This window comes from Antedon mediterranea, chromosome 3 (assembly GCF_964355755.1).
Source record: "Antedon mediterranea chromosome 3, ecAntMedi1.1, whole genome shotgun sequence".
NCBI lineage: Eukaryota > Metazoa > Echinodermata > Crinoidea > Comatulida > Antedonidae > Antedon > Antedon mediterranea.
The window spans coordinates 33,757,528-33,778,933 of record NC_092672.1 but is presented as its reverse complement, the minus strand read 5'-3'; the positions used below and the strand labels follow the sequence as shown (position 1 = coordinate 33,778,933).

At 32.8% G+C, this 21,406-nt stretch overlaps 2 protein-coding genes and 1 long non-coding RNA gene across 3 annotated transcripts in view; 2 read left to right on the top strand and 1 right to left on the bottom strand.

Annotated features, from left to right (window-relative positions):
- The window catches only part of LOC140045291 (serine/threonine-protein kinase mTOR-like), a 67,090-nt gene that overhangs the window by 16,760 nt on the left and 28,924 nt on the right, over positions 1-21,406 (bottom strand). The window lies entirely within an intron of this gene.
- On the top strand, positions 946-20,209 carry LOC140045290 (uncharacterized). Its single transcript, XM_072090137.1, has 2 exons — positions 946-1,002; positions 17,673-20,209. The coding sequence occupies exon 2, from the start codon at positions 17,877-17,879 to the stop codon at positions 18,726-18,728; it is 852 nt and encodes a 283-aa protein (XP_071946238.1). The 5' UTR covers positions 946-1,002; positions 17,673-17,876; the 3' UTR covers positions 18,729-20,209.
- On the top strand, positions 7,636-8,783 carry LOC140043898 (uncharacterized). The gene is made up of 3 exons (XR_011844437.1): positions 7,636-8,100; positions 8,466-8,631; positions 8,757-8,783. It is a non-coding gene; the product is annotated as an uncharacterized lncRNA (long non-coding RNA).

Genomic DNA, 21,406 nt, shown 5'->3' with positions numbered 1-21,406 from the left:
ATTATTTGAAAATAATTAAGATGCCACTTTTAAAGTGAATAAAATTGATTTCTTTCACTTTGTCAAGTAGATTTGAGTACATAACATTATATCTGAAAATAAATCTTAGCTATCTAACTAACTAACTTGTACAATTGATCTTGGAACTTGTGTTACAAATTACTACATAGTGTTGAGCAATAAACTGTTGCTTCATCAAATTCAAAGGATTTAAAATTGCAGCCATATCACATCTAGGGTAGCTTTAATTAAAATCCAGGGTAATTATAATAGAGGTTGATACAGTCTACTGGTTGATGCAACTAAACATGGTTCTGGAAAAATGTTGTCTGAGCGGAAGCAACTTTATGTCGCCAGAAATGTCATGACATCCTCTGTAGAAAACATGAATACTATAATTAAGGTAAAATATCAAACAAATCTCTACAAATACATTCAAGAGATGTCTATAGATTATAAAAGATTAGCATTTTCTAAACCAGGTATACATAACAATCCAACATAATACTAATTAACATCCAGGGTAGCTTTAATTCAAATCCAGGGTAGCTTTAATTGAAATCCAAGGTACTGTACTGTATCTTTAATTCCAATCTAGGATAACTATAATTACATTAGTGTGTGCATGGAGAAATAAGTTATATTTCTCCATGGTGTGTGCATGATATTATATTTAATTTTAATTAGGAAAATAACATGTTTTAACTTTAGTTAATCTGCTAAAAAAAGTGTTCAAAACCTCCTTAAAAGTTGATACCTCCACTTCCTGAAATAATTCTCCTAAAATGGAATAACCCAAATAAGATAATGCATATGCATGACCTTAGAAAGTTTGACAGCCAATCAGATCAGTCAGTGCCAAATTGACCAATTAGATAGATGATACCTGGTTGACAGGGAACCAACAAACAAAATAAATTGCAAAGTATAATATTTCTGAAAATTAGTAAAACTGTGAAAGACTTTCTTTATACTTGTGGATATTATTTAGATTGATAAATGGTAAGTTTTTTTTCAAGTTTTTGGTTACTAAACATTTTTAAATACTCAATGCAAAGAATTATTCAATCTTTCAGTGGTTGAGTGATTTTGTTTATAATACCACTTTTACTTGTGTTACATTTAAAATGAATTTCTCTCGAATTTTATTTATTTTTTTATTTAAATGTATATATAATGGTCGTCAATTGGATTTGGGAATTGTGGACAATCAGATCCAAACAAGCCAAATAAAAGTGCATCCTACCATATTTAGCAAAATGAGGGACTATCACCTGCTTTTTCAAGTTCTGTATAGTATAGTTTATATATGCATGTAGGATCAACAACTTCCAATCCGTAGTATGAGGCATTGAGTGCAATGATTTGCCAAACAAGGAAAGTGAGACAGTGGCCGTATTCACCAATCATACTTAAGTGAGATATTTCCCTTAAATATTAATTTATTTCACTTAACTTAATAAATATTTACCTTAAATTGTATCGACTTACCGTAGATAGAAGATTTTCTTACTTTTAAGGGAAAGTTTTTCCCTTAGCCGAAGTCATGTGAAAATGGTGAATACGGCCACTGAACTCAAGCCTTCTCACGTTGGTTTAGGGTTGAAAAGGTAGAGGGAGTGACAGATGGGAAAGAAATGTTAAGGTAATTTCTGTACTGATAAAAGCATGGATTCGGTGCTCTAGACAGATGTTGGAATGTTAATAATGTTATCATTGCGTACCTAGTTCCACAAACACAGAGATCATTTTTTTTTTGACAATTGTCGACAGATTAGAAGCACATAAGAATATTCACATAAGTATTAATACATAAATCAAACATGAAAAATAACAAAAAATACATTCTAGTCAAAAACTGGAAAAAGAAACAAGTTACAAAAATCTGAATTAAATAAAACTAACATATGAAATATATTTACATCTTAATTCCAACAACCGGCTCAATTATAAACCCACCTATGGGAAAATATGCAATTATTTAAACGGAAACATTACTCTAATGTTCAATAACCTCGTGTTCTAATGAAATCTAACTAGTGAAAGCAGTGGGGTTTATATTATCAAACTCTTTAAATGTTTATGACATTTGAAGGCGGTATGGGTCAGTAGTACAGTTGTGAACAATCCTGATTTTAATATAGCACAGGAACATCGTGCATGGTGCATAGCATGGTAATTACAGATTTAAACGTGGACGGACATTTCTTGTTTTGAAAGGTTTCAATATGACCTATTTATTTAAATTTATCCAAATAATTAAAATACATTTTTGGGATAAAGGGGAACAAAATTCAAGTATTGTTAGCTACAACCTAAGCTAAACACCTGTGCTAGTAGGTCAACCCAGAACAGAGATAAACCCCCAAAAAAATTACAGCATCTACAAGAAAGCGACCAACTACACACATTTTCAACATAAAAATTATTTTAAAAATAAGTATTGAGATAATTTAAAAATGTGGTTTAAAAGAAGATTGTGCAAAGGTGTTTCAATCTATAATCAGAACCATGTCAAGATTACTCTACTGCAGTAACTGCAGTAACTCCTCCTTAACCTGTCTATGCCAATTCTTTAGCAAGACTCGGAAATTGTTTGGGTCACTATAAACGCACTGTTTATTGCAGTGACTGCTCCATAAAATTGAAATCCGATATTTTTGCAGTAAAAAAAGCAGTTACTGCAGTAAAGTGTAGTAGAATAATGAAAATAATTCAGAATAATGACATGTTCCAGTATCTAATGTTGGCATATTGAATTAATTAGGATTGAAAGTTACCAGGAGATCAGATGGACAAAATGGGGGATATGAATAGTGTGTAGAACAAAGGCATTCTAACAACAGGATGCTGAGCTTTGAAAGGTTGATCTGTGGCTGCGACACAATCAGTTCCACGCCCTTTAACAGACACTGCGCGCCGCAGAGAATATGTTCATAATAGTATTGTTGGTATTTGTCGCAGCCAGACATAGGCCGTGCTTCCGAAGCCAAAAAACATTATCGGTTAATTTTTTAACCAACAAAGTGCGTATTATCAGTTATTACCCAATCAACCGGATGCCCATCACATCGCAACAATTTGTCCTCCAGGACAAAGGTTAAAAATCGCATTCATCCGATAATTATCCGAGAAAGGAGATAATCATCAGTAATTTTTCTCAAGTGGAATCGGTTAAACCCCGTTTCCACAGGCAGTTTATCAGTTAATTATCAGTTAATTTTTATCGGTTAATTATCGGAAACACAGCCATAAGATCAAAGGACTGTTACGAGTTCCTATCTTGGCAAGGCAAGCTCAGTGTCTTGTTGTTAGATTGTCTTTGTAGAACAAAGTTTAATAAATTTGATACTGCACCATCAATATTAAATCAGGTTAGTGAAAATATTATGATGTTTTGACGGCCAATCATTTAACACTGTCCAACAACTTAATATAATTTCAGGAATCAAGATGAATACCCATATCCTGGCAAAAGATAAATATGTTTTCAATTTCCAACATATCAAAACAATTTCACAATCATTCAATCATTCACAATGCTTCCATTCGGAGATGAGTATACTCTATTAACTTTTTACACAATATGCACATATTTTTTAACCCGCTGAAAACTAAAATGTGTTGGCCTCTGTATCTGCTGCATACAAATCAAACAGGAGCTGATATAGCATTAAGTATAGAGGGGAACACATTTTCTGCTGACAGACAATACCCTGGGATGAGGTTTGGGTACTTTTGTTTTCAGTTTAAAGGTAGGGGGCTCACGTCTGATGTGCCCCTCTCAATCTGCCTCTATCAAAGAAAAGGATTTTTAATTACTTTTCAAAATTTGAACAAATTATATAAGTGAAATTGCTATCTAAAAATATTGTATACTGGAAAAAGATTTACCCAAGGTAATAGGATGGAAGAAAAGAAAAACTAGGTAATATAAGAAATGAAGGAAAAAGGCTAACATTCTAGGCATACATGAATGGAGTATTTAAAGCTCTGTTTATACTATCAAACTAGTTTGACAAAAAAAGTGTGATGTGCCCAAATATGGTAGTGATATTCCCTAATATGGTAGTGGTATGACATCATAATGTCCATGTATGGGCACATTACATTTTTTTTGTCACATAAAGTTTGATAGTGTAGACAACAGTTTTAGATGTTATAAGATACAATCTTCCCCTTAACATAAACTGGCCGCTCGCCATACCTAAACCATCAACATAAACTTCAACTAACATTTTCTGGAATCCTAAAATTAAATGATCTAAAACAACAGCTGATACGAGCCATCAAAAATCAAATGTAGCTATTAAAAAGTTCAAAACATCCAAACATATTTGCTAAACCAAAATCATGGCGCTTATAAACACAAAATGGTGACAGTTATTATATACTAATACTTATATACAAACTAAACTAATAAAAACATTTCTAATGTTTCCTACCAGCTGTCCACATGTAGTGAATAAATGGACCCCCAGGGGACCCACCGGTCATCAGCATTTCTTCTCCCTTGAAGGGAGAGGGGGGGGAGGGGGATATAACTAGAATTTAGCTGCTGTCTGTCTGTCCACACATTAATTTAAAAAAACCTTGCTTTGATATAATTTTTAGAAAATGCCATTGGCTGTGATGATAATCAAACTGTAATTAGAATATATCGGAAGATTTGATTACGGAAACTCATAATCATCATTTTCTCAGTGCTCACTCATAAAAAAATAGCATAAATACAGTGGGGCTCAAAACAGTGCCCTCCACACCCACACCCTTACTGTAATATAGTGTAATATTTTGCCTGTCATTCATTTTAAAAGGAAAGTGTCCCTTAAAGGCCAATTTACACAGACGAGTGGTAACAATAAGCGGAAAACCGCGTAGTTTGTCACACATAGAATCTGAATCTATCCTGAGCGGAAACCGCCCGTCTGCTCCGCGTTGTGTGTAAATGGTCATAAGAAATAATATAGATTCTATATTTATATTACCGTTACCGCTCGTCTTGGTAAATCGACCTTAACACCCGCGAGGCAATTTTATATAACATTGGTGTATGGCCTACTTTTAATTTAATACGAGTTCACATGGTATCAACTAAAGAGTCCTCTTCGAGGGAATTGGTGTACTCTTAATTTAATGCAATTTCACTGGTATAACCCAAGCCAGCCTACTAAAAACAGACAACATTGCACAAAAGGCCAACACAGACGAGTGGTAACGGTAAGTGGAAACCACGTAGTTTGTCACACATAGAATCTGTATCTGTCCTGAGCGTAAACCGCCCGTCCGCTCCACGTTGTGTGTAAATTGTCATAAGGAATAACGTAGATTCTATATTTATATTACCGTTACCGCTCGTCTGTGTAAATCGACCTTAATAGGAATGTTCCATGAATAGGGCTGTCACAAAGGAGGGCTTTTACTTTATTATAGCAGAAATATTACCAGGTGAAAGAGACTAATTCTACAGTACAATATTTTATTTTCTTTTTAAGATATTCTACCCAGATAAAAGCATGTTATTCAAATATCTAACTTGTTGCTGTTTTGTAGATACAGTACCAAGCTACTAAAAAATGTCTACATAAATTATATTTTTGTTTTATCAGAAACTTATTCCATGAGTTGGGTTTCAAACTAATTATCAACAAAATTTATTTTCCAGGGTCTTGACTTCATCTAAAATGTCCACTAAAATTTACAAGGAGTGTGGCTATATATTTTTTAAAAAGATTTTTACACAAGTCTTCCCAACAATTAAAATATTTATTTCAGTACTAAATTCATTTTATTATTTATTATATTATTTATTATCAATAAGTGACGATGTCAAAAGTATTTTACTGTAACTATTTGCTTATTTTTCAACCGCTTTATGCAATTTATCAACCACTTTTTTGGATGTTTATCGCAGTACCTGCCTTATAAATGACTTCATTGAAAACCTACTGAAATGATATGTTATTGCAGTTAAATAAAATTACCGTACTGCAGTAACATAGAATGATCCCCGGGTTTGTGAAATGTTTCATTCCTATGAAATCTAGTAACTATTAATCATACAAAAATTGCTTTCTACTTTTATTTATTAAAATCAAGGTAATAAATAATTATATCAAAGTATGATATACCATAGTAAAACACTTTTATTGGAATGTTTACAATCTGAATGACACAGAACATTGTATTATGGACCTCACAGGCTATGTTACAGTATATTATAAGGACAACTTTTGCTAAGTGTGGTGTAGAGAAATGTTACAAAAAATTCTTTATTGTTACAGTACACATTCATGCAGAGTTTGGGAATTTATGTTTTTAATATCCACTAGCAATTAACCCAACTAGCAAAACAAGCAACTCCAGAAAAAAACAAATCGTTTGATAACTCAATTAATTCTGCAAAAATTGTTATTTACAAAAATTGTAAAGTAACAAGTAAATGGTATCCATAAAAACGAGCTTTGCTCTTTTGGTTTTTCCCCTCAATTTTTTCTTTATTTAAACCATTTATCTCATCAAATAATCTTTGCAATTTGGAAAATAAATTGAAACTAGCAAACTAGAAAATTATGAAAACTTTGAAAATTGCTAGTTTCCATGGTGAATTTTAAGTCATGTATTATAAAAAAAATGCAGTAAAAACTTTTCTACTCTTCAGACAAAATCTTAATCATTCAATCTTTCAAATGGAAATTTCCCAAAAAACTATGGGATTTATTTGCACTTTACAAAACCCACTTCCTGCATGGTGCCCAGTTGACTTTCCCCAGGCCATCTAAATTACTAATCTGTTCAATTTGATCAAAGTTAGGTAATTAATTTATCTATCTTTATTATTTTAATTTAAATAATTAAATTAATTTGTCTTGAATTCTTGCCAAATATGGGATTATTGCTAAATGAGGATAAATAAGAATTTATAAGAAAATTATAACATACTACTAGAATATAATTTTCAAATTTTAAAAGCTTTGTTTATATACTACAAATCTCCCCTTTCATTATCTCTTTCATCCTAACCCCCTTAGTCCAGAATATTTTCAATCTATTCTGCCCATCTTGACTCTTCCTATCCAAGACAGTTTGTGCCAAGTCGAGTGGCTGAACTTTTTCAGTGGTTTGTCATGACAAAGCATTTGTAAATATTTTGTAATTTTTATTTACTGTATACTTGTTGCACATCTCATTAAGACTGTGCCTCCGATATCAAAGAGATACAATGAAGTTCAGATCAGAGCGTTTAAGGCAGACGAGCTCTCCTTGACCGAAATCCAAGTATAGTGTTTTCGGACAAGGACTGAAAAATGGAGGTGCAGTGTTCACTTAGCTTTTGTTTACTTTATTTAAAGAGTAAACCTAAATACATCTTTCAAAAGAGTAGGAGGTTACTCAGTGGTCAGTCAATCTCAATCTAAAATTGTGGACAAACAGGAGGTCACTCCTTGGTCAGTCAATGTAGGACATGAATATTGTTGTGTAGTATTTCACACCTTTTAGGCTACAGTCAAATGTTATATAAGGTACATTTAATTTTCTTTTATCCGAGTACACAAAAATTCTCAGATTTGAAGCTCTTTGGCTTTTAGGTTTTAGTGAGTGAGCTTTGAGGTACCAACAAAACGTACAGGTTAAGGCCTGTGCACACCGAACGCGAAGCCGCGAATTTCGCGTTAAAAAGTGACGCACGCGGCAGGCGACGGACGCTTCCAGTGTGAACATACAAGCGAACAGTGTACGATAGTCGAATTTCAACTTCAACGCGTTGAAAACGACAGCAGCGAAGGCTTCGCACGCGAATTTTCAAAAGTTGAACCTTGGTCAACTTTTTGAGGCGTCGCGAGCGCGGTTCGCGATCGTCAACCAATCAGAAGCCAGGAATATCTCTCATCGACGACACCGACGGCAAAAAAATGGTGGCTGACGAGCGAGGTCTTTATGGAAATACTTACCCTTCTTGTCTTTACGATAAGGGAAGTAAGTCATACACAGACAGAAACATAAGGATTAATGCATGAAGACAATAATTTCAGACAAACATCTGTGTAGAAGAATGCCAGAAAAACTAGGCCTAAAACGCGTCAGAGATCAATTTGTAAAGTGAGTTGACAAGCCTATTTCTAGCCTAGGCCTACCTAGGTTTAGGCAATAGGGCCTAGCTAGGCCTACCTAGCCTAGGCTACATATAACCTAGTAGGCTAGGCCATGCCAAGTAGTACTTATAGGCCTACATAATACTTACTAATCCCTACTAGTCTACTATGTGCTAGGCCAGGCCTAGCCTAGCTTAAGCCTACTACTAAATATGAGTACAGTACTACTAGGTAGGCCTAGCCTATAGCCTACTTATTATTAATTAATTAATATTTATAGGCCTAATATTTAGTTGATTTAGTGTTGTAAGGCTAGGATAGGCCTAGTAGTAGTAATATTAATACATAAATACTGTTGTTTTTTTTTTTTAGGTCAATTAGATGAACATTGATAAATGGAATCCTTCAGGCTATTACCAGCGTTACAAACTCCACCAATGACCAAGCTAGTAGTTTAAGCGGCCAGTATATTATTGCCATGGAATTAAGAGCAATTGCTCCTCAAAAACGTGGACTGGCAATTATGAGGCTGATACAGGTTTGTATAGACTTTTTTCAAATGGGTATGTCAGTTGGTGACATACATTGGCCAGAAAAAAATGATTTGAGCAATATGCCTTACTATAGCAATTTTTTAATACTTGTTTCATTTTTTTTTAATAGAAAATGGAAGAGATTAAGGAGGAGTTGAACTGTAACTAGTATTTATTAAGTGGTTATAGAAGGAAAGCTGAACTGAATGTCTTTTTTTAGCAATAGAGAACACATGGAAATATATGTATATGTTTTGTTATACTCCAATACTAAAAAAATAGTCAAATTGGCTGCGAGCTAATGGATTTTTTTTCATTTTATAAGTGAAAACATAAGTTTTTTGGTTTTTTTTTTCTATGTAAGTGATTAACTTTGTTAAAACTACAAAATTTCCTATTCAAATTTGATTTTAATCATCTTCATTTTTGAGGATTCTATGGGACAATACATCTTTAAGTTTAGTGTCATTTTTTGGACAAGATATATTGTCTTCCTGAAAATATAATTTAAAACATTTTCGCTGTGTGTAATACAGTATAACACTTTAGGGTTAGTTATTCACTTTTAACAATAATAATATTTCTTCAATTTTCATTTTTTTTGGGATGATACATTTTAAATTTATTATTTTGATATTATTTTGCGAAAGTATTCAGGAGTAGTAAAAAAGAAAATCTGGTTGATATTTAATGATACCTTTAAAAACAATGATTTACTATTTCAATAAGTGTATTTATGTGAAAAAGTCATAAGATAATATACAGTGTAAATATGAGTTTGGGATATTTATTACATTTAATCAAATGAGAAAAAAACTGTATGTTTTGTCATGAATAATATAATATTTAATAATAATTAGAAAATGAATGTGAAAACTTTACATTAATATATAGGCCTATAGTTTATATTTGAAAGTGACAAACCCAGGAAGATTCCCAGTTCGTGTTTATATGAAATGTTTTATATGGTTATAATAACCTCTGTTGAAAGATATTTGTAACACCACTAATAAATACAGTCAGCAGATCACATGTACGTGTAATCAACATGCAATAAATGCTTTAATTCTTGTAACTGTATTGATATTGGATACATGTTCTTCTGTCCTTGTGATATATACATACAATCATGCACATTTCAGGCTTTGGAAAAGGATAACATTTTCCCACCAAAACCAAACACTGTGATTGGTGTAACCAGGGAAGAGTTAAATTACATTTTAATTTAACTCTTCTCTGGTTAAACTTACATAGGAAATACTTCAGTCATCTTCTCTGATTATTTTAAATGTAGCATTGTATTGGCCAACCCACTATCTCCTAGGCCTAGCAATCGCGACGAATCAGCACATCGTGACGCGTTCCGTGGGAACCGACAAGAAAAACTAATAGACGCATGACAATTCAACTTTCAAAGCGATCCGTCGAATGACGCGTGACGCATGACGCTTCGCGGCTTCGCGTTCGGTGTGCACAGGCCTTTAGGCTCTTATCCAGGGTAGGGTTTCCACTCAGGGGCCTGATCCATGACAAGCTTTATCCAGGGCAGGGATTCCACCGAGGGTATGCTTTTATCCAGGGCAGGGCTACACCGAGGGTATGCTATATCCAGGGCAGGGCTACACCGAGGGTATGCTATATCCAGGGCAGGGCTACACCGAGGGTATGCTATATCCAGGGCAGGGCTTCCACTGAGGGTATGTTTCTACCACTGGGATGCATTCTGGTGATAAGCATCACTCTAGTACAAAAAAATACAGTAGCCTATAGTAGTAGTGTACACTGTAGATGTGTTACACACAGGTGTAGTGCAGATTACTGGAGCATGCCAGACAGGATATCCAATTTATAACAGGAAAGAATCCCTTGACAGATACACTTTAACTTTTTAACAAGATGAAGGTGTACGTCATGCAATAGCTGCAATATAATCGAATAAGAGAAATGCTTGGCTCCAACCCATAGGTTTTTGATAAGTCATATTCACACTCCATATTATTATTATTTATACTAGGTAGCCTCTTCAATTCAAGTCAAAGATTGTTCTTCCAGAGGGACCAGTGTATAGTACTGATAAGTTTGTGACAGTAGTAATTAAAGAAAATGTTATAATTTAAATAATCACCTGGTTTAATAGCCACCTGAACCGGTTTGTTACATGAAACCCAAAGATTGTTCAATAACATTTACTTTCCTAATAATTTTTTTGGTTGACAGTGATGATAACCCTTAAAAGAACATTATTATTTTAAGCTCCCTCTGGTATGCTTAAATAGCTCATTGGGAGAAGAGCATGTCTAGTAGAATAACTTGCATTAGATGACAACAGGGTCACAAGGAAGTCATTAACGTTGATATCAGTGCCAAATGAGACCCTACTAAATGAAAAATGAGACCCTACTATATGAAAAATGATACCGTAGGCATAATATATGGAAATAATAACCAAAAAATGTGAAATAGTTTGAAAGAAAGAGTTTTCGTATATATTTGCATCTTCTTTTTTGTATAATAATTGCATTTATTTTTCATTATTTGGGTTTGGTTTTCATAGTTAGATCTTCATTTTCGTTTTGTACATTCTCTCTTTTCATATATTACTGTAAGGTTCCTTTTTCGTATTGGGTCTCATGAGGTTTCAACTCTCAAGTTTTCAAACACTTGAGGTTGACAAAATTCGTTTCTTCTAGAACAAATTGTTCACAATAATAATTGAATGCCTAGGAAACCAACATTTGAGGGGTAACAAAAGTAAATCCTTGAGGAATCACCAGAACAAACGGTTTTATTTACATACTAGAGACTGTACTACACATATAGACATATCATCCAATAGGAATAAAAAAGACAAATATTTAAAATATCAACCAAACAATCAAAATAAACATTCAGATGTTTAAATATACAATTGAATAACAGTAAAAAGAACCATCGCAAAAGAAGGTTACATCTTGTGTATATATTTTTAACAATTATAATAGGCATAATAAGCAATATTTGTCTGTCTTTTGTTTTATATTGCCTTGTAAATGAACGTCTTACATGATAGTGTGCTGCTGATATAGAAGCGTTTGTTCAATCAAGTTTATTGTGTTTTGGGTTGATCTATGCCTCTATAGAGACCATGTCAAAATTCATCTACTGCAGTTACTGCAGTAAACTACATTTTGCTTACTCCTCTTTAACCTATATGTAAAAGCAGGTTTTTGAAGGTAATCATACACTGTTTATTCAAGTGCATTATAAACTTTTACATAGAAACAATTCATATGTTTTTACAGCAACAAAATGTAGTTACTGCAGTAACTGCAGTAAAATAATTCTGAAATGGTCCGTAAATGATAGCAATGGGTGCCTTTGAACTGAACCTGAACCCTACAGTACAGCAATATGTATGACACAAGGGGCAGTATGAACATGCAACAGATTTAATGAGAGGTAACAAATTAGTAGTATACTGTAGTATCAGTAGTCTTAAATCATATTAACTCTCTTTGAAGTCCTCATAAAAGAATCCACAGGGGTCAGACCTCGGTGACCCCAGAGTAGTCTAAATCATGAAAAAATAATGATTAGTAATAGTAGGTAGGCTAAATTTATGAATTAAAACAAATTGACTCAACCCAAAAAATCCTTTTTTGCTTTCAAAACATTCTGACCATCCAATTTAGACAAATTTGAAATTCCAAATGTGTGACATGGTGGACTGTAAAAACATTGGAAAGAAAAGTGATTAAAATTGGAAGTATATCATGCTCTTTTGGGATAAACTTAAAACAAGGAAGAACAAGATTATGTTTCACTTGTTACCCCAGGTGCAGATGGATGTTACATTTAATATGGAGGTAATAAGCCCACCCTCCTGGATATAAAATTAAGTCAGGATATTAGAGGAAAAAAAAATAGAATATGTTATTTTAATGTAACACTTTAACCACAAATTTGATCGAAAGAAAATGTATTTACCTAAAAAAACGTAATTTAAAGCAAAAAATGGTAAAATTGGCTGCCAGCCAATGGGTTTTTGGTTGAATTTATTCCATTTGTCATTTTACAAGTGAAAACATTATTTTTTTTGTGCGAATAATTGAATATGCAATCGCAGAAATTTGTTTTTCTAATTCAAATTCATGTATTTCTTTTATTTTGTATTTTTTTTGTGTGTTTCACTAAGATCACAATGACCTAATTCAATTAAGATTAGCTTTTGTTGAATCGAACTAAATTATACAAAATATTCCTTTTATTGAAAAACTAAAATGTTGGTACTTTTAGTTAACATTTATTTATCAAAATCAAAAGTATAACTAATCCGTCAATATTCAACAATTGTCGTATTTAATTTTTAAAGTGGATTGCCTGATCAAAATGGACTGACAATAAAGAGCTGCTTTCTAGTCTGATAAACCTTGGAATCTTTTTGTAATTGTGCTATTTGAATTTAAAAAGGATTGTTTACAAAGAAATATTTAGGGTGTTAAAAACGTTAAACCCAGATTGCGCCAGTATTACTTTTTAGTAAACTTGTAAGAACAAAACATTCCGGTGATGAACGACAGGTGAGTATTATTCTCTAATTCTATAGATCATTCACTGAGTATTTCATAGTCTGTAGATGTGTTATGTATTCCTTTATTACTATTTTATTGTTGGCTCATTGATAGACAGCTACAGTTAAGCTTGTAGGTAGGGGGTTTGATGGGTTCAACTTCATCTCTTCCCTTCTTTTTTACTGGCCAGTGAAGTGTCCTTTTTGAATCATAGACTTGTGGAAGTGGAAACTATGGTAAACTTATAGCCTTTAAAAGCTCTTAATGATTTTTGCTTCTTTTTTTCTTCGAAAAAAGAACATTCTGGTTTGTCCAAATTCCCTTACAATTACATAGGGATGTAGCTAAAGTTCTGTCTACACTATCAAACTAGTTTGACAAAAAAGTGTGATGTACCCAAATAAGTTGGTGATATACCCATGGAGTAAAGAATATTCTTTACTCCATGATATACCCAACAAATATGGTTAGTAGTAGTGATATGACATCATCATGTCCATATATGGACACATCACATTTTTTTTTGCACATAAAGTTTGATAGTGTAGACAGAGCTTAAGATTTTTATTGCTAATCAAACCAAAGAACTTATAACACAAGAATCTCCTGTTCGTCCGAAGCGCGTAACAATTTCGAAAGGCATTGTGGGATAGAATAGAGCTATGGGTGGCGCCATTGTGAGCCATGGAGTAGGGCGCCCGCATCAAATTAGAAAGTCAAAATCATAGAGGGGATCTGCTAATGCTCTGGGGGATAGAGTAATTGACTGAGGAGTAGGGCGCCCGCATCAAATTAGAAAGTCAAAATCATAGAGGGGATCTGCTAATACTCTAGGGGGTAGAGTAATTGACTTCCTAGTTTAGAGGGGGCGCTGCTCCATGCTGTGAAATGGCGTCGCCCAGTTTGACCTTTTAACCCTGTACTTCCGATACTGTGTTTTGAATGCAAATTCTTGTGTTATAAGTTCTTTGATCAAACCAATAATTCTAAACTCTTTGGAATAAGCACAAGACATCGTAGGTATCTGGCATCACCAGACTGTCTTTCATGGAGTTAACAAATTTTCTAGTAAATCCTGAAAAAAAAACTCTGCCTGGTTGTTTGATGGTTCAGTGGTTGTAATATTGTTACCCTAACATTAAGGCAAAAAGCAGTGAGATGAGATATTTTTTTGCTCAATTTAAACATCAAATTCCAAATAACGCAGTGTTTATTGTACACAGTCTACTATTACAATTTCTTATGAATTTTTATCAAATTGAATTGAAAATTTGTATGAATTAGATGCAATTATATATTTACACCTGAAGGGATAGTATTAAATGCATTCCACAGCCTGTATTACCTTTTATAAGGTATTAAATATCTAGTTATTTATCACAATGCAAAGCTTGTCAAAGCAATTTATAACAACCAACACAATTTAGTATTTTGTAAAGCAAAAATAGATTGGGAACACTTTATAGGTATATCATGTCACACCTATGACCCAACAGGGTGTAAATCAAATGCTTGTTTAGCACCTGGATATGGTAATGTGAAAAAGTGGTGCACCTGGGTATCATAATGTAAAACAGTGGCATTTACGAGGGTTAATTAATATTAGAAAAAGTGCATTCTTAATAATTAAATACAAAAAAATGCATTTTATTTAAAACCTTAAATTAAATTATTATGGCTAATGGAATGTTACAATTTATAAAATAGTTATGGATTATTATATATTTATTTGCCAAAAAGTAGAATTAAAACATTGTGCGTAGTCTACTATTTACAGAGTCCACTATTTGAGGCATTAATACTAGTATCAGCCAATAAAAGTATTACATTAATAGTTGCATATAATTGAGTCAATTGTCTTTTCTTAGTTAAACTATCCTAGATTGTTTTCAATTAAAAAAAAAAGAAGAAAAATGGGGGGTAAATTTCACATTTAATGGCAAAACTAAATATTAAAAAAAAAAAAAAAAAATAATAAAAAAAAAAAAAATAATACTAATATAGATTATTTGAAAATGATTCTACTGCAGTAACTATATTTTTACTGCAACAATGTAGGATATTAGTTTGTTTGTTTGTATGATATACCCAGAAAAGCTTGTTATTGCATAGACTAGAGTATAAACAAAATGTACATTCAGTCATTTTTAACATGCTCCAGTAATAGAAAAGAATAAAGTACATTGTATAAGGCACTACTGTACTAACTGTATTAGTTACACTAAAATAAATTAAACTTTAACAGACAACCTTAATGGCTCATGTACTTATTAGTAATTACATGTATTACTTTCTCTTTTCTTCACTGTACAGATATATAATTGTCTTTTTTTTAAAGCTTCAACAATGATAACAACACTGCACTCTGATTGGTCAAAGCTTGTATGAGTTTTCAACAACCAAATGTTTATATAAACTGTGCTAACATTAACAAGGCCTGTGGGAACATTTTTAACTGTAGCGATAAAAAGAGAACAATCGATCAATAATCATTAATATTTGTGTGATTGTGATTACAGTACTCCTGTTTGTTAGAGCTTGTTAATAGTGGAAATGAACTATAGTACACATTATTTATGTCTCCTAGACATTTACAGAAACCAAGCTACATTTAGATTGCTAAAAGTGTATGATTGAAAAAATATCTGTATTTTATTTTTATGTATCCAGCAAAGTGAACCCATAGTTGTTGGCTGTTAATCATTGGAACAGGGATACCCCTAGGGAAGCCTCTATTCTGGAATACCCCTATTGAGGTACGGTCCAGGGATACCCCTAGGGAAGCCTCTATTCTGGAATACCCCTATTGAGGTACGTATACGCCTATTCAGGGATCCCCTATTCAAGGATCCCCATTTTTGAATACCGTTATTTAGGGATTCCCCTACTCAGAGATACTCCTCTTCAGTGATACCTCAATCTGCAATACCCCTATTCAGGGATACCCATATTTAGGGTTGAAATAAACAGGAGAAATATAATTTAACAACATGATCAACACCTCGAAGATGTCCCTTTAATCGAGGTTCTACTGTAAAGCGTTGCATGGAAAGTTGTCCCTTTAATAGGGGCACGTCCCAAGGGCAAATAATTAGTTTCTAACTTTACAACCTGACAGTTACACCAACTCTGACACAATCTGTATAAACAAACTAATTCAACATTCAAATCCAATTTCCATTGGCATATCGATTAATTAAGTCAATATTAATTTATAATTTAAAAAAAATTAAATGAATAATGCATTAAGGAAATGGTTAACATTAATACATGATTTTCGTGCTACAGAAGCCATCTTGCAGAGATGACAAACACCATGAGTTTAATAGACATTAAAGGAACATTCACAAACAACATTCATACTTCTACACTAAAACTAGTTTGACAAAAATGGTTTGATGTGCCCAAATATGGTAGTGATATGCCCAAACATGGTAGTGATATGACATCATCATGTCCATATGGGCACATCACAAAGTCACATGAAGTTTGATAGTGTGGAACAAATACTAAATATTTCAACTTGGTTCAAAGTCGGTCAAAATTGGTGTAATCGCCTATTATTCTACAATCTAACAACATTAAATAACCTGTCACTTAGATCTCGCCGATCACGGAATGGAAGTGGTTAAAAGTGCATTAATATTGGGCCATTACAAACAAATGTTGGAAACTCAATTTTCTGGGTCAAATGCTAAAAAATATGTATATTTTTGAATAAGATAATCATAAATTAAAAACCAGTGTCAAACTACAGTACCACATGTGTCAAGACAGTTTCATCAAGCTAATGGCAGAAAATTGATGTCGTTCATGAATTTATGAACTATATCTTATTACTACATTGAAACCAGATGAAATCATTTTCACATATATATTTTTATCAATATCAATATCATGTATATTAATATTTTACACTATTGGAGGTATCTTCATTTCAATTATTACTGCAGTAACTTCTTGTGTAGTTTATTACCTATGTACTATTAGTCCTTAATAATAATACACACGGTTTAATACATATACTGTCTGCATATTATGTCTTCATTGTGAAAAATAAAATTATTTAATTGTTAAATTTATTTTTGTTAAAAAGTGTAAAAATGTAGTTGCTGCAGTAACTGCAGTAGAACAATTTTTACATGAATTCTATTATTACCCAATGGATACAAATCAATTAAAAAAATATACCTATGTACTTATTTAGAAAAATAATAAACACTGTTGCAATGCAATTATGTTTATTTTAAAATGTAATTACTGCAGTAACTGCAGTAGAACAATTTTTACATGATGATTATTACCAGGTTGGTAAAAATCAATTCTTTCTTTCGAGTTATGAATTACATGTTTGAGTCCTATAGTCAAATTGAATAAGATATATTTTGGCCCTAAACCAATAAGTTAATAAACGGTAACAAAGTTTTATTAGTTAAAACAGTTTCACTTGCTCACAATGCACATGAGTAACTTTAATTTCAATCTTTATTTTTCAGATTAAATGAATCAAGAATTGTTCAATGTTATTCCAAGAACTGCGCCTATGGTCATAATATCAAGTGTTTATAACTTAAGTCATTTATTTTAGACGCAAAGGTGTTAAGTTAAACAAACTTCAAATGGCAGACTGCATTAACTGAACAATTACTTTAAGACATTCTGAAAAAAAAAACCGGAATTGAACTTTGACCCTATTCAGTATGGATCGCTATATCTGTTCATTATTTGTTCTTGTTTTAGGATTTTTGTTCATTTCTGATATTGCAAATGCAGCTAAATCTGATAATGCTAATAAATACATTCCAAATAGTAAGGCAAAATTATTAAAGGCGAAGAAAGCCAATGGGGATACTGAACAGGATACGTGTAGTTCGTGCTGCGTACGTGGGGATCCGGGGGCGCCAGGTCCACCGGGAAATCCAGGCATACCGGGAATGCCAGGAAACCATGGTGCCAACGGACATAATGGTTTACAAGGCTTACAAGGAATCAAAGGAGAGAATGGAAAAGATGGCGTCATTGGCATAGACGGTGAAAAAGGAGACAGAGGTCCGAAAGGACCAAGTGGCCAAAGAGGTCATCCCGGTTTACAAGGAAGAGCTGGGCCACGAGGACCACCAGGGTCTGGTGAAACGCAGAAAACAAACGTGAACGTTGCCTTCTCAGCGGCACGTGTTTCTGCCCTCGCTGCAACCGCTGACATGGACGAAGTGTTAACTTACGCGTCATTATTCATAAATGTCGGCGATTGCTTTGATCAATATACTGGCATATTCACCACGAAAGTCCACGGAGCTTACGCTTTTATTTTTCACATCCACACAGCGTCCCGTACAAGCTCCCCGTACGTTAAACTAATGAAAAATGGGGAGGTACAGGTAGCTGTTCATGATTATGATAGTAGTGATGCTTACGATTCTACAAGTAATAGTGTAATTCTGGAGTTAATGCGGTCCGACCAGGTGTGGCTTCAGCTTGATCAAGGAAATGAACTGCATAGTAACAACAACCGGTATACAACTTTTATGGGACATCTTCTTTTTACCCTCTAAAAACTATTTTTTTTAAAGTTTTATAAAATTCAAAGAATTTTCAAGTGTTCACTTTCACAGGTCTGCTGGGCAAGGACCTGTAAAACCTGGCAGAAACTAGTGGCCCATTTCAACAAGTGCATTTTTTCACAGAAAATATGTTAAAATGATTGGTCAGAATAATTTAAGCCAGTAATTAACTACAGTAGTTTACTGACCCTGTTAAAAAAATCTTAGGGATGAGTTGAAAAACGTACTAATCAACATGTACAATTGAAGAATGCTCTACTACTCGACCAATGTACATACACATTTAAAACGTTAGTAATGATATAATCCATAGCGTTAATACAAGTTTGCTGTATAGTGATAGGTTTTTAATTGTCAACAAATATGTTTTATACTCGAGGATAACAAAAAAATGTATCTAGTCTTTTTATATAGTACATTTTTTTAGCAATGGTGTAAATCAAATGCCTCATGGGACTGAACCGAATTTATTGTAACTAGATTTTGGTTGTATTTTGTGTGTAGTGATCAATTATAGTTTCAATTTGATTATGACTTATGGGGGTCAAGTCCTAAAGCACATTATTTGACCTCCTTTCCATGTTCCACACTTTTTATTATATATTGCCTGTTGTTGAAGTATGGTGGAACAAATAAAAACAAAAATTGGTCTTTGTGTATCAAATAATTCCACCCCCTTAGAACATGAAATTGGGCCAACTTTGGGGGTGGGACTATATACCTGGGGAAAGCCTGGGTTAAGAAAAAAAAAATGATTGGTAAGCATTTCTTGTAAAAACTCATCTGAACTGGCTAGAGAGAGGCTTACATTCAGATCAAAAGTCAATACTGGGACTATACTCGAGGATATGCCAGTTTGAGAAATCAGACATAAAGTAGGGGTGAGATTATACCAGAGGATATACCGTAATAATCACACATCATTATTCATAGAGGTAATAACTATTATTAAACACCATTGTGACCACTTTAAAACATGAACAATGTTGCAAATTACACATTTATAAACAATGCTGTAATTGCTTCAGTAGTTAATATACTTTGGAGGTCAAGTTTTAAATGTAATTGTTGTAGAATAATTGAAAATTTCTTTGGATTTTATACGTTAATTTGTAAAATAAAAAAAAATTACATTTTCATTCAGGAAAAACGATTTAAGCCTCATTATAATATGGTCAGTTTTAGTTTAGTCAGATAGTTATGAGACCATGTCAAAATTACTTTACTACAGTTACTGGACTGCATTAACAACATTTTGTTTAAAAAACCTGTTTATGCAGTTATTAAACAAGTTATTTTTTGGATTCGCCATTGCAGGGCATGAATCGTCATCATGGCCCATGATGTTTACAACCAACTCAGTCCTACATTGCTGCAGTAAAAAATGTAGTTACTGCAGTAATTACTTTGACGTTGATCCTTATGTAATACTAGTACTACAGTATTGTAATGAATACTAAAGTGTATGTTTAGAAATAATAGAATAAAAATATTTGTACAAATTGAGTTTTCTTACTGTATTATTTAGTGTTGAATGGATTCACAAGATTTTTTAAACATTTATTTAGGACATGAAACACCATTTTTATCTTCTATTCTAATTCAATTCAGTTGCCAGACAGACACAATTGACACTAAGATTCTCAATTTCCTTTGGAAGTTAAATGTTGACAGGTTAATACCATCTTTAAAGTAACTGATAACTTTTGAACCTTCCAGAAAAACAGATTTCCATTTTAACGCCAAATGAGACGCCAAACACTACATCCTTCCTACAGCCTAAATTGGAAAACAACCTTTCAAAATAACCCTAATTTCTAAGTTAAAAGGTAAAAAAATAAAAAAGCATTGCCACAATATAGAAAAACTGAAACACCTACCAGATTAATTAGAAAGAGTATAATTTCTTAGGATATTATGTTATTTTAAAAAATAATAAAATGAAAAATAAATAAGGAAAGAATTAATAATTTGCTCGAGATTCTTGTTTGTTCTTTAGACGAAAATATATAGTATAGTAAAACCTCTATTAAGGGAACCAAGCTGCAAGCCCATGCTAAACTATTATCCTTCCTAGTATTGAAACTACATTTTAAATATTTAGGGCCTACTGTATTACTGTTAAAATACAAAGGCAAAGTACTGGAAAAATTACAATGATGTTGGTATCAGTCAGATCAGATCTCAATTGAGATTAAATAAAATAAACCGAAAGCGAATTGAAAATGTAAATAAAAAATATATTAAAAATGTATTGTAATTATTCATTCTTTTTTTAAAATGCCATTTTGAGTTCACTAAATAAAAAAAAAACAATCAAATTGGCTGCCAGCCAATGGATTTTTGGTTGATTATATTATTATTTGTTCGTTTTTTTTTTGTCTACAGAAGTGATTAACTTCATTAAAACTACAAAATAACCTATTCAATGTCTGATTTGATTAATCTTAATAATAATAATTTTTCATTTATTTTGGGGAAAACTCATTAAAGTAAAAATATATATATTATATATAAATGATAGCGATGTAGACTTAAATTGTTTGTGACGTTTACAGTACCTGACGTTGAATTAATGAGAAACCTACGGTCACTTTAGGTTAAAGTAACCAGCAAACAATAAATTGACCCGCAACTTGTTTAACGCAGGAGATAAACAGCTGGACTAT